The 14,681-nt window shown below is 45.2% G+C and overlaps 1 protein-coding gene across 8 annotated transcripts in view; it reads left to right on the top strand.

Annotated features, from left to right (window-relative positions):
• ANKRD12 (ankyrin repeat domain 12) overlaps positions 1-14,681 on the top strand; it is a 132,126-nt gene that overhangs the window by 36,798 nt on the left and 80,647 nt on the right. For all 8 annotated transcript variants that reach the window (XR_005660040.1, XR_005660041.1, XM_029066412.1 and 5 more), the window contains exons 2-3: positions 3,835-3,928; positions 13,175-13,312. Coding sequence is in view for 6 of the 8 variants with exons in the window: in XM_029066412.1 (XP_028922245.1) it covers positions 13,226-13,312 (87 nt within the window). In the remaining 2 variants the exon portion in view is untranslated. The remainder of the gene's footprint in view (positions 1-3,834; positions 3,929-13,174; positions 13,313-14,681) is intronic.

Raw genomic sequence — 14,681 nt, 5'->3', positions numbered from 1 at the left:
GATTTCTAACTTCCCGGTGTTGGTCGTGTTTTGGGAGGACAGTTTTACCACTTCCCCTCCAGCCATTGTACATCCTCCCACTCCTTTCCCTACCCTACTCCCAGGTTCTTCCCCAAACCACACTAAACCTGGAAAGCTGGGAATGCTGTCCGGACTGCTCTCGCTTCCGCTGGTGGCCTCGATCCTGCCCTGGTTGGGGGAAAGAGGCGGGGGGCGAAGGGGGCAATTGTTACGGAATTCACAGGAGATTCTGTTACTCTGGGGCTAGAAGCAGCGTGGCTCAGTGGAAAGAATCCGGCCTTGGGAGTCAGAGGTCATGGGTTCGAATCCCGGCTCTGCCACTTGTCAGCTTTGTGACTGTGGGCAAGTCACTTCACTTCTCTGTGCCCCAGTTTCCTCATCTGCAAAATGGGGATGAAGACTATGAGCCTCACGTGGGACAACCTGATGACCTTGTATCAACCCTAGCGCTCAGAACAATGCTCTGCACATAGTAAGCGTTTAACAAATACCAACATTATTAGAAGCAGGATGTTTAGTGAAGAAAAGGTGTCCTTTTAGGGTTGCTGTTCTTGTCTGTTCCTGGTGTTAGTTGCCTCTTTTTAATAATAATGGCGTTTGTTAAGTGCTTACTATGTACAAAGCACTGTCCTAAGCTTCTGCCAGTAATTATCTTTTCTGGGAAAGAAAACGTTCCTCTTCAGTGGTGACAGAGGGAAAAGTGATGAATATTTTAGCAAGTAACCTGAGTAGACCCAAGGAGGGAGAAGAAATGCTGTGGAAAGAGACTTCTTCAGCATTTGGTCGGACCCAGCCCTGGTAGAGTAGCATGCCTTTGCCTGACCTCTCTTTTTCCCAAGGTTTCTTAGAGCCCTGAAGGGTCCTGGGCCCTCCAAGTGTGGGGATCTTGGTTGAGCTGCCATCAAGGTGAAAACCTTTGGGGTCAGGTAGGGTCGGAGCATCCCCATGCAAAATGTGCCACCCTGTATACTGTCAACTCTTTAATAATAATAATAATAATAATAATAGCAAAGCACTGTTTTGAGTGCTGGGGGGATACAAGGTGATCAGGTTGTCCCACGTGGGGCTCACACTTTTAATCCCTATTTTAGAGATGAGGTGACTGAGGCCCAGAGAAGTTAAGTGACTTGCCTAAAGTCACATAGCTGACAAGCGGTGGAGTCAGGATTAGAACCCATGCCCTCTGACTCCCAAGTCCGGGCTCTTTCCACTGAGCCATGCTGCTTCTCTAATAATGATGGTATTTATTAAGATGCTTACTATGTGCCAAGCACTGTTCCAAGCACTGGGGTAGATCCAAGGCATTCAGGTTGTCCCACGTGGGGCTCGCAGTCTGAATCCCACGCTGCTTCCCTTCTCTTTGTGGCCAGGGATCACTTCCACCAACCCTGATAGAGAAACAGCAGAGCTAGTGGATAAAATTCGGGCCTGGAAGGCAGAAGGACCTGGGTTCTAATCCCGGCTCCGCCTCTTGTCTGCTCTGTGACCTTGGACCGGTCACTTAACTTCTCTGTGCCTCAGTTACCTCATCTGTAAAATGGGGATTAAGAGGGTGATTCCCCATGTTAGAACATGGACAATGTCCAACCTGATTACCTTGTACCTACCCCAGCGTTTAGTACTGTGGGTTGCAAAACAAATATTTAAAAAAAAAAACCAACAAAACAAATCACCTGTGGTCTTGTAATTTGCCAAACACTTAATAGTAATTGTGATATTTATTAAGGCTTAGTACAGTGTTCTGCGCATTCATTCATTCATTCAGTAGTATTTATTGAGCGCTTACTATGTGCAGAGCACTGTACTAAGTGCTTGGAATGTACAAATCGGCAACGGATAGAGACGGTCCCTGCCCATTGGCGGGCTTACTAGTCTAATCGGGGGAGACAGACAAAAACAATAGCAATAAATAGAATCAAGGGGGTGAACATCTCATGAAAACAATAGCAATAAATAGAATAAAGGTGATGTACATCTCATTAACAAAATAAATAGTATAATGAAAATATATACAATTGAGCGGTGGAGCACAGTGCTGAGGGGAGGGGAAGGGAGAGGGGGAGGAGCAGAGGGAAATGGGAGAAAAGAGAGCTTAGCTGAGGGGAGGTGAAGGGGGGTAGAGAGGGAGCAGAGGGAAAAGGGGGCGCTCAGTCTGGGAAGGCCTCTTGGAGGAGGTGAGCTCTAATTAGGCTTTTGAAGAGGGGAAGAGAATGAGTTTGGCAGAGGTGAGGAGGGAGGGCGTTCCAGGACCGCGGGAGGACGTGGGCCGGGGGTCGACGGCGGGATAGGCGAGAACAGGGGATGGCGAGGAGGTGGGCGGCAGAGGAGCGGAGCGTGCGGGGTGGGCGGGAGAAAGAGAGAAGGGAGGTGAGGAAGGAGGGGGCAACGTGATGGACAGCCTTGAAGCCTAGAGTGAGAAGCATAGTAATCACTCATTAATTAGCATTGACTGATCTGGGGCATTCCAGGCTAGGGTGCTAGACAGACCAGCCTGGACTTAGCCTGAAGTGGATCATTCATTCATTCATTCAGTAGTATTTATTGAGCGCTCACTATGTGCAGAGGACTATACTAAACGCTTAGAATGTGCAATTCGGCAACAGATAGAGATAATCCCTGCCCAGTGACGGGCTCACTTGTGGCAGTGCCCTCTTTACGAAGAGAAGTGACGCCGCCACTCCTGTGCCACTGACTCCTAAACTGCTCGGACCTCCTCTGGGAGACAACCAGATCCGGGCCTTAGAACAGCATGGCTCAGTGGAAAGAACCCGGGCTTGGGAGCCAGCGGTCATGGGTTCGAATCCTGGATCCGCCACCTGTCAGCTGTGTGACTGTGGGCAAGTCACTTTACTTCTCTGTGCCTCAGTTCCCTCATCTGTAAAATGGGGATGAAGACTGTGAGCCTCATGTGGGACAACCTGATTACCCTGTATCTATCACAATGCTTAGAACAGTGCTCTGTACGTAGTAAGCACTTAATTGCCAACATTATTATTCCCGATTAGACTGTAAGCCCATCAGTGGGCAGGGACTGTCTCTATCTGTTGCCGATTTGTACATTCCAAGTGCTTAGTACAGTGCTCTGCACATAGTAAGCGCTCAGTAAATACTATTGAATGAATGAATGAATGAATGAACGAACCCCTCAGAGTCGAGGCTGGGGATTGTCCTGGTTGTTGCTCAGTTCTGGACTGCCTTTGGAATGCCCCCATCTGAAACTCTTTTTGGGTTGGGATCCAGATTGGAGCGGGGCGAGCCAGGGATCTCCAAGCCTCTGGGGGCTCGAGATTGTCCACAGTCTTCATATAAGTGGGGTTAGGCCCTCTCATGTGTCCGGCGTGTAAATAATGAGAGGAGGCGATGTTGGGAAACTTTCTCCTCCTGTCTGCAGAGGCCAAAGTCCTTGGCTTTCCGCTTGCGTAATTAACAGTAATAAGCAATTACTACATAAATCGTATGCTGTACCTTGCCCTGTAGAATTGCTAAACTTGTTTTTATTCTCTTGCACGCTAATACTGCTATTAGTCAAAATCGTGGCAAATGTCATAAGGATCCAAAAATAAAATCTTCTTAAAGGACGTGCCCTACCATTGCTCATAACTTTAAATTTACAGACTTTTAAAAATGATGTATTGCATTGTCTTGGTTTTTGTTTTTCACCATCGTATAGGCTTTAATTAACTTTATTGTTTTTCCTCGATAGCATCGTTGATTTTTCAAATTCTGGCAGAATAAGTTCTTGCTATCATTTGACTTATTTTTGCATGTTCTTGTTCATAATCATGTTTGTAATGCTATACTTTCCCTTTTCAGATCTGCTTAGGCTGTTTTGACCAGTACCGAGCAGAATAAAAGAAGAAAGTCTGGCCACTGCAGACTGAAGCCTACTACTGAAGCTCCACTCTTGGTAATGTTTTCCTTTCAAATTTTGTTTTCCTGACATTTTTGTGAATTAAATCCCGTTCCTCCCTCTTCAGATCTGTCAGCCCATAGCTTTCCCCTCCTTCAAAGTCCTTCTGAAATCATATCATCTTTAGGAGATTTTCCCTGGTCAATTTCTAATCTCCCAAGGTTTTATGCCCCTACCTCAAACTTCCATTTTCGTTTCATCACTTTTCGCACCTGTGTACTCGCTAGTTCCCATAGCATTACGTATCTTGTCAATACACACCTGGGTGTCTTATATAAACTCGCTTATCTGTACACTCACTCATATACACGTTCCCCTTTTCTTCTTCTCCAGAGCTGTAGCCTGGATAGAGCATGGGCCCGGGAGTCAGGAGTTCATGGGTTCTATGTCCAACTCTGCCGCTTTTCTGCTGTGTGGCCTTGAGCAAGTCACTTCACTTCTCTGTGCCTCAGTTACCTCATCTGTAAAGTGGGGATTAAGACTGTGAGCCCCATGTGGGAGAGAGACTGTGTCCAACCCGTTTTGTGTGTATCCACCCCAGCACTTAATACAGAGCGTGGCATATAGTAAGCGCTTAACAAATACTACAGTTATTGTTGTACTGTAGTGTCTGTCTCCCCAATAGACTGTAAAATCCTTGAGGGAGGGGTCACGTCTCCCACGAGGTGGGATTTGTTAAGCATTTACTATATGCCAAGCACATAGATACAAGATAATCAGGACTTACATGGGGCTCACAGTCTAAGTAGGAGGGTGACTAGGTATTGAGTCCCCAGTTTGCGGATGAGGGAACTGAGGCACAGAGAAATCAAGTGACTTCCCTGAAGTCACACAGCGGGCAAGTGGCAGAGTCGGGAATAGGACCCGGATCCTGTGACTCCCAGGCCTCTGCGCTTTCCACCAGGCTGCGGTGCTCTGCTGTAATCTCCCCGATATAGTACGGTGCTCTGCACACAGTAGGTGCTCGGTACACATGTTGACTGTTTATTCTAGTTGGATAGATTCGGCGACTGTGCAGATATGGGTCCCGATATATTGGATCGGCTTGGATTTTTGAGCTAGTGATGTACTTTGGGTTGTTGCACCTGAAGCTGAGCCTGCCAACTGTGTGAATAATGCAGAAAGTGGCTGTACCAGAACTCTTTAGGAAAATCCACTTTGATTTGCCTACTATTGATGAATGACGTTTACAGGGTGGCAAGGTAGATGATGAAGCAGATATCGATTATGCCAGTCTCAACAAATATTGACCCAATTTACTGAATATCTCTATATTCATTCATTCAATAGTATTTATTGAGTGCTTACTATGTGCAGAGCACTGTACTAAGCGCTTGGAATGTGCAAGTCGGCAACAGATAGAGACAGCCCCTGCCCTTTGACGGGCTTACAGTCTAATCGGGGGAGACAGGCAGACAAGAACAGTGGCAATAAATAGAGTCAAGGGGAAGAACGTCTCATAAAAACAATGGCAAATAAATAGAATCAGGGTAATGTACATCTCATTAAACAAAATAAATAGGGTGATGAAGATATATACAGTTGCTGCATCAGGCTCCTTTCTGACCTCCCAACCTCCTGCCTCTCCCCACTTCAGTCCGTACTTCACTCTGCTGCCTGAATTGTTTTTCTACAAAAACGTTGAGGGCATGTCACCCCCCTTCTCAAAAATCTCCATTGGTTGCCGATCAACCTCTGTATCAAACAAAAAGTCCTCACTGTTGGCTTCAAAGCTCTCCATCACCTCGCTCCTTCTTACCTCATCTCCCTTCTCTCCTTCTACATCCCAGCCCACATACTCTGCTCCTCTGGTGCTAACCTTCTCACTGTGCCTCAACCTCGCCCGTCCCGCCGTCGACCCCTGGCCCATATCCTACCTCTGGCCTGGAACGCTCTCCCTCCTCAAACCCTCCAAACAATGACTCTTGGCCCCTTCAAAGCCCTACTGAAGGTGCACCTCCTCCAAGAGGCCCTCCCAGACTAAGCCCCCCTTTTCCTCAGCTCCCCCTCCCTTTCATGTCATCTAGACTTGCTCCCTTTGATTTATTCATTCATTCAATAGTATTTATTTAACGCTTACTATACCAAACAGCTCTCTCTCTATAGTCCTTTGCATGCGAAGGAGGCCTCGTTCTTAATTGTTTAATGGAATCTCAGTCCTACTGCTTCCCACTGCTGTTGGCTGTTCATACAATTTCCCAGGTGAATCTTGATTTTTTTCCCCATTATCAAAAAGTAGAGCAGCCTATTTGTCATGTCTAAGCGCACCACCTACTCTATTAGGGTTTCTGGACATTTGTCATTATCCAGGGACAGAGTAACATTCCAGGGCATAACTTCCCAGAGTTAAAGACATCTCACAGCCTGAAATATGCAGAGATTTTGGCATCTAGCAATTAGGAGTGGAATTTGCACTGAAGCAGCCAGAGTGATTACTCTTGACTCCTAGATGTTAAGGGGACCCATTTAACGTCTTTGGTGGGAGGGGGAGAGGCATTCGAGGGAGATCTTCAGCTCACTTTGCCTAAAGAAGTTAAGGATTTTTTAAAAATCACTCATGTGGAACAGATCCAGTAAAACCATAGGGTTGCATAGCCTGTGAGTACCTCAGTTCTCTCTTTCATGGATTTAGTAGAGTTTTAGAGCTCTATTCAATCAGTCACTGGTATTTATTGAGCACCTACTGTGTGCAGAGCACTTTATTGAGCACTTGGGAGAGTACAAGTACAACAAATTTGGTAAACACATTACTTGCTCATAACAGTGCTTTGCACATAGTAAGCACTGGAGAGGATACAAGGTGATCGGGTTGTCCCACGTGGGGCTCACAGTCTTAATCCCCATTTTGCAGATGAGGTAACTGAGGCACAGAGAAGTGAAGTGACTTGCCCAGTCACACAGCAGGCAAGTGGCTGAGCCGGGATTAGAACCCATGACCTGACTCCCAAGCCCATGCTCTTTCCACTGAGCCACATATGCTTACATAAGTGCCCTGGGGCTGAAAGTGGGGTGAATGCCAAGTGCCGAGGGAGTAAAGATCCAAGTGTGTGGATAATGCAGACAGAGGGAGTAGGGGAAAAGAGGGCTTAAGCGGAGAATGCCTCTTGGAGGAGATAATATTAATAATTACGGTATTTAAGCACTTACTATGTACCAGGTACCGTACTAAATGCTGGGGTGCATACAAGCAAATAGGGTTGAAAACAGTCCCTGTGCCACGTAGGGTCCACAGTCTCAATCCCCCCATATTACAGCTGAGGTAACTGAGGCCCAGAGAAGTGAAGTGAGTTGCCCAGGGTCACACAGCAGACAAGTGGCAGAGCTGGAATTAGAATCCATGACCTTCCTACTCCTAGGTCCGTGCTCTATCCACTGTGCTTAACAAATACCATAATTATTGTTATTATTTTTACCCAGCTCATACGATTTCCCCGGTGAATCTTGATTTTTCACCATCATCAAAAAGTAGAACAGCTTATTTGTTGAGTCTGGCACATATTCTAGTAAGGTATCTGGACATTTGTCATTCTCCAGTGACACAATAACATTCCCGTGCATAACTCCCAGAGTTCAAAGACATCTCCCAGCCTGGAATATGCAGACATTTTGACACCTAGCAAATAGGGGTGGGACGAGTGAAACGCCCAGACTGAAACTGTATTATTATTATTACCAAGAGCTCTGCACACAGTAAGCGCTTAGTAAATACGATCGAATGAATCACCCCAGCAGGGTCTTCCTTAAAATTCCTCTAAGCACCGTCAAATTTAAAACAAATTTAGTTCATGACCCAGAGTCCCATAGATGTTGACAGGTCAACTTGGGACCAGGAAGGAGCAAAGGATGTCTGACATCATTCCCCACTGGCTGTAAACGTGACAGGCCCTGAGTTGCAGGTGTAGAGAAGCAGCGTGGCTCAGTGGAAAGAGCGCGGGCTTGGGAGTCAGAGATCACGGGTTCTAATCCCGGCTCTGCCGCTAGTCAGCTGTGTGACCTTGGGCAAGTCACTTAACTTCTCTGTGCCTCAGTTACTTCATCTGTCAAATGGGGATTAAAAAAAAAAACTGTGAGCCCCACGTGGGACAACCTGATCACCTTGTATCTCCTAGTGCTTAGAACAGTGCTTTGCACATAGTAAGCGCTTAACAAATACCACAATTTATTTTATTTATTTTTAGGAAGAGGCCACGGGCAGAGATCAAACAATGGAGAGGGGTGTCTTGACTCTTCATGCCCTTTAGGAGTTTAATAATAATAATAATGTTGGTATTTGTTAAGCGCTTACTATGTGCAGAACCTGTTCTAAGCGCTGGGGTAGATACAGAGTAATCAGGTTGTCCCACGTGAGGCTCACAGTCTTCATCTCCATTTTACAGATGAGGTAACTGAGGCACAGAAAAGTGAAGTGACTTGCCCACAGTCACACAGCTGCCAAGTGGCAGAGCTGGCATTCGAACCCATGACCTCTGACTCCCAAGCCCGTGCTCTTTCCACCGAGCCATGCTGCTTCTCTGGTAGAATAGGCCATAAGTGGCAGTTGATGAACTGGGGAGGAGGAAGGTGCTCCATGCTCTATTTTTTTTTAATGTGTTTTAATTTTTTTTTGTTTAGAACTCCATCTTAGACAAGCTGATTATAGGGCCCAATTTTCAGACCTCCGTGCCCCTCGTAGACCTGTATTATAATGGAGTCCCTCAGTTTTGGCTAATGATATTGTAATGCTTTGGCCAGTCTACTTAAGTGTATTAGCTATCTTTCAAGCTTTAGAAAAGCGTCGTAAAAATCGGAGAAAAGGAAGGGACGTTTTACTGAGAAAAGACAAGGCAGGTTAGCTAGATCAGAGTAGGATCAGAAAATTGTTATCTTTATGCATAATGTGTCGAAAGTCTTTACTTCATGGTAAGTAAGAAAATGGCTGATATGAGTACAGGAAATGACTTACTACAGGGTTCAGGAACGATTCTAGGGAACGGCAGTGAATTTAACCAATAATTCTGGTATTTTTAACAAATTGACTATTAAAGCGTTTTTCTCATTTAAAAGTGTCTCCCTCCCTCTCTCTCTCTCTCTCTCTCACACCCACACCCCTCCCCCCCCCCCCCCCCCCCCCCCCCGGTCCCTGCCCCCCCCCCCCCCCCCAGCTTTGAGTTTGAACACGTTCTTTGAACCCAGTGTTGTGGATCTGGCTTTGAGGTGGCTTTTAATGCAGAATTAAATAACATTTAATAATAATCATTGTGATATTTAAGTGCTTTTCTATGTGCCCAGCACTACTAAGCTCTGTAGTGCGTAGAGTATATGCATATAAACACAATACCTTCCCACAAAGGGACTACAGTCTAAGTAGGAGGGAGACCAGGTATTGAATTCCCATTTTATACATGAGGAAACTGAGGCACAGAGCAGTCAAGTGATTTCTTAAGAGCGGACAAATAACAGAGCAGGGGTTAGAATGAAGATGGTCTGTCTCCCAGGCCCCTGCTCTTTCCACTAGGCCACGCTGCTTCTTTATCATTATTAATATTATTATTACTATTTTGCAGAACTAAATAACATTAAATGTATAGTAACAAAAAAAGACACTGATTATTGTGTTGAAAAAGCCAGAAAATGGTCAAATAATAAATACCATGCTGAGCTCAGTATGATCATGCCACTATTATAACATAGTTAGAATTATATTTGTAGTTACTTAAAATTTATAGTTTTAAATTCCAACTCCCCATCTCCCCTCTTTGAAAATATAGACTTTGATGAAGAGGCGTAAATTACTTCAGATGAGCCTCCTTTCAGAAAAACTTCCCTGTAGATTTTGGCATATATGTATATTTATATTTTATTCTCTGTGCATCTATTAGTCTGTCTGGTTTTGAAGAATCAGCAGCAAGTCAGATCAAGAATCGTAGCAAGTGGAAAGAGTCCACTAAGAACCAAAGAGGAGGGACTACAGATGGAACGATTGTAAGGGTAGGGTTGGCCATCAAAAGCAGCCTTAAATTTCAGAATACAATGCAACTTTTGTAATGTGTCAGCTTCCCACGTACTCACATTTGAATATATTAATCAAAAGTGGACAGCTCAGAGTAGTTGTAGAGATAAGAGGCATTAGTTTCTGAAATCTCCTCTTTGTTCTGAAAGCCACAAGCATTGAAGCAGCGTGGCCTAGTGGAAAGAGCACAATCCTGGTAGTCAGAGGACCTGGGTTCTAATCCAGGCTCTTGTCTGCTGCGGGATCATGGGGAAGTCACTTAGCTTTTCTGTGCCTCAGTTTCCTCACTGTAAAATGAGGATTCATACTTGATCTTCCCCTTAGAGATAAAGTGTGGGACAGAGACCGTGTCTGACCTTATTAGCTTGTATCAACCCTAGGACTTAGAACAGAGCTTGGCACATGGGAAGTGCTTAATAATACTTCCATTATTTATATAGCATTATAAGTGTCCAGGAGTAGAGGATTAATGGCCTCCATCCGGTGGGCTCAGACAAAAGGAATGGTATTAGTAGCTCTTGGTGTTTATTCATTTGCAACATTTTAGACGGGAAATTATATTGTGGGAATGTTTTTCCAAGGAAATGAACATTTTTCAGAATATCAGTCATTCATTGAGTACGTGTTGTGCTCCAAGCACTATGCCGAGTGCTCGGGAAAGTTCAGGAGAGTGAGGTGATGCAGTTCCTGCCCTCAAGGAGCTTACAATCTAATGAGAGGGACAGGCAAAATAATTTGTTGATAGAATGATAGGTGGGTGAATAAGGGCTTGAATAGTACAGTAGGTATATGGGTGCTTACCAAAGTGCTATGGGGGCTGAAAGTGCCTAAAATATGGAGATGGTAATTAGGATCTGATGTGGAGAGAAGAAGAATTAATCAAGGAAAGCCACCTGGAGGAGGCTTAGATTTCAAGAGGGCTTTTGGGGAGAGCTGTGTTTTGGCAGATTAGAAGGGGAAGGGAGTTCTAAACAGGGGTCAAGAGCAGGAGAGTCAAATGAGGCAACTCATTATGAGTAGGGTGACTTCAGAGAAAAGAAGAGTGCAGGCTGGGCCGAGTGGGAGAAGAGAGTCGATAAGTAAAGAGAACTAACAATAATAATAATGATATTGTTAAGCGCTTACTATATGCCAGGCACTGTACTAAGCACCCGGGTGGATACAAGCAAATCGGTAAGCAAATCCATGTGGGGCTCACTTGTCTCCATCCCCATTTTACAGATGAAGTAACTGAGGCAGTGAGGTAACTGAGGCACAGAGAAATGAAGTGACTTGCCCAGGGTCGCACAGCAGACAGGTGGCAGAGTCAGGATTAGAACCCAAGACCTCCTGACTCCCAGGCCCTTGCTCTATCCACTACACCATACTACTGCTTCTCTGGTAGTGTAGCTTAAAGTTTCTGCTTAATGTCGAGTGGAATGGAAAACGATCGGATGCTTTTGAGCAGTGGGAAGTTGTTAGGACATTTTAGAAAAATGATTTGAGCAACAGAGTGGAAATTTGGATTGGAGGCAGGGAGACCGATGAAGAGAGTGATACCGTAGCTTAGCCGGGATATGACAAGTCCCTCGACTGGGTGATTGTTCTTTTGGAAGAGAGGAAGAGACAGATCCGGGAAATGTTGTTGAGGAAATACGGCTGGCTTTAGTGACAGAGAACAAGCAAGGAATCAGCGATAAAACCAAGGTTACTGGCTTCAGCAACACGAGTGCTCGTGATATCTTCAGCTGCGATTGGAAAGTTAGTTGGAGGAGTGGATTTGGGAGGGAGGATGAAGAGTTTACTTTGGGCTTATCGACCCCAAGTCGCGGTGGGGTAGAATGTGGAAGTGGCGGAGTTATTCTGGAGGCAAGAGGAAATGAGAGATTGCAGAGGAGGACTAACGAGAGAGGTTTGGGAGATATCTGCAAAGAGGTTAAGGCTGAAGCCATAGAAGTAGATGAGTTTCCTAAGCAAAATAGTGTAAAGTGACAAGAGTGGGGGACCTGGAATTAACCTTTTAGGGTCATTCACAATTAGGGAGCAACAGGTAGAAAGGGGGCCAACCAAAGAAGCAGAGGGGAAGCAGTATCTATGTAACAATCAGTGATATTTATTGAGCACTTAACGGTTTGCAGAACACTGTACTATGAACTTGGGATCAATCATGTTTATTGAGTGCTTATATTGTATGCAGAGCACTGTACCAACCACTTGGGAGAGTACAATATAAACAGAGTGGGAAGACAGGTTCCCTGTCCACAATGAGCTTACAGACTAGAGAGAGTACAATAGAGTGGAAAAGAGCCTGGGCTTCGGAGTCAGAGGTCATGAGTTCGACTCCCGGCTCTGCCACTTTTCAGCTGTGTGACTGTGGGCAAGTTACTTAACTTCTCTGTGCCTCAGTTCCCTCATCTGGAAAATGGGGATTAACTGTGAGCCTCACGTGGGACAACCTGATGACCCTGTATCTACCCCAGCGCTTAGAACAGTGCTCTGCACATAGTAAGCGCTTAACAAATACCAACTTTATTATTTATTAAATACAATTCCTGTCTGCAAAGAGCTTACTTACTCGAGGAGACAGAAATTAAAATAAATTTCAGGTGGGTGTGTACATAAATTCTCTCGTGGTGGGGTGAAGATCAAAGTGTGTAGGTGACAGAGGGAGGGCACATAGGGGAAATGAAGGCTTAGTAAGGGAAGCCCTCTTCAATCAGTGATATTTATTGCATACGTACTGTGTGCTGAGAGCTGAACTAAGCACTTGGGAGAATACCGTTCAACAGAGTTGGTAGACATGTGCCCTGCCCAAAAGGAGCTTTCAATCTGGAGACTAAAATCATTTCCCTTGGAGGAGATATGATTTGAAAAAAGAAGATAATTATGTTGACAAATCCAAAGTTGGCTAGCATTATACAATAACAGCGAAGCTTCATTTGGGAAAGTATTTTAACAGGTTCCACTGAGTAGCTCTAATATAGCAGCTTGGCCTAGTGGAAAGAGCATAGACTTGGGAGCCAGAGGAGCTAGGTTCTAATCCCGCCTCTGCCACTTGTCTGCTGTGTGACCCTGGGCAAGGCATTTAACTTCTCTGTGTCTGTTACCTCATCTGTAAAATGGGGGTTAAGACTGTGAGCCCCTATGGGACAGGGACTGTGTCCAATCTAATTAACTTGTATCTACCGCATTGTTTAGAACAGCAGTTGGCCCAGAGTAAGGATTTAACAAGTACCATTATTCTTATTGGACCTAATGTATCCCTTATTTTGCAGATACATGATGAGAAGATCGATTCGGGACGCAGCTAGCTGAACAGCTATAAAATGCCCAAATCTGGGTCCGCAAAACCAGTTCAGAGTGAGAATTCTGACAGTGACGGAAACATGGTGGAGAAACCATCTGGAAGAAAGGTAAAATAATCCTAGTTCAGATTGTACTACCCTGACTCAATTTCTGCTGCATTGACTGTACTTTTGCTCCCTCGGGAGCAAAGAATCATTAGACCGGAACGAAGTACACCATTCGGTGCTTAAAACTAGTAGCAAGTCATTTTTTTTTTAAAAAAAAAGATGCTTTTGGTCATATTACCGAAGATACAGCCATGGAGTTTATTTTATGACTAACTACACAGTATGAATGCAAACATTTATTTTATCTAGATAAAGGGTGACATGAACTAGTGCTCTTTGGTGAGATTCAGAAATGTAGTGGGTTTGACCAATGGTCTGCCAACTCAGTATTCTCTGGTTCAGTTCTGGATTCTCTTCTATTCTTTAGCTACATCCACTCCTTTGGAGAACTCCCATGTCGTCCCATGTCATTCGCTCCCATGTCTTCGACTACCACCTCTATACGGATGATACCCAAATCTACATCTCCTGTCCTGATCTCTCTCCCTCTCTCCAGTCTCGCATCTCCTTCTGCCTTCAAGACATCTCTATTTGGATGTCCTCCCGTCTCCTCAAAATTAACGTGTCCAGAACAGAGCTCCTTATCTTCCCACCAAAACCCTGTCCTCCCCCAGAGTTTTCTATCACTGTAGACGGCACCACCATCCTTCCTGTCTCACAAGCCTGTAACCTTGGTGTTATCCTTGACTCCTCTCTGTCATTCAACCCACATATTCAGTCTGTCACCAAATCCTGTTGGTACCACTTATCACTAAATATCACTAAAATCGTCCCTTTCCTCTCCATCCAAACTGCTATCATGTTAATACGGTCACTCATTCTATCCTGCCTGGATTACTGCATCAGCCTCCTTGCTGATCTCCCAGCTTCCTGTCTCTCCCCACTCTAGTCCATACTTCACTCTGCTGCCCAGATCATTTTTCTACAGAAATATTCAGGATGTGTAACCCCACTTCTCCAGAAATTCCATTGGTTGTCCATAACCTCCACATCAAGCAAAAACTGCTCAACATTGGCTTTAAAGCACTCCATCGCCTTCACTCCTCCTACCTCACTTCTCTACTCTCCTGGTACAACCCTGCCCTAGTGGTTGTCCATCCACCTCTGCGTCCACGAAAAACTCTTCACCATTGGTTTTAAAGCACTCCACCACCTTGCCCCCTCCTACCTCACCTCACTTTTCTCCTAGCCCACACATTTTGCTCCTCTAGTGCTAGCCATTTCACTGTGCTTGCCTCTCTCACCGCCCACCCCTTGCCCACATCCTGCCTCTGGTTTGGAACGTCCTCCCCCTCAAATCTGACAAACAATTACCCTCCCCATCCCTTCAAAGCACATCTCCTCCAAGAGGCCTTTCCAGATTAAGCCC

This window comes from Ornithorhynchus anatinus, chromosome 5, assembly GCF_004115215.2.
Source record: "Ornithorhynchus anatinus isolate Pmale09 chromosome 5, mOrnAna1.pri.v4, whole genome shotgun sequence".
Classification (NCBI taxonomy): domain Eukaryota; kingdom Metazoa; phylum Chordata; class Mammalia; order Monotremata; family Ornithorhynchidae; genus Ornithorhynchus; species Ornithorhynchus anatinus.
The sequence above is the reverse complement of the archived record's forward strand: the minus strand, read 5'-3'. Positions and strand labels throughout refer to the sequence as shown.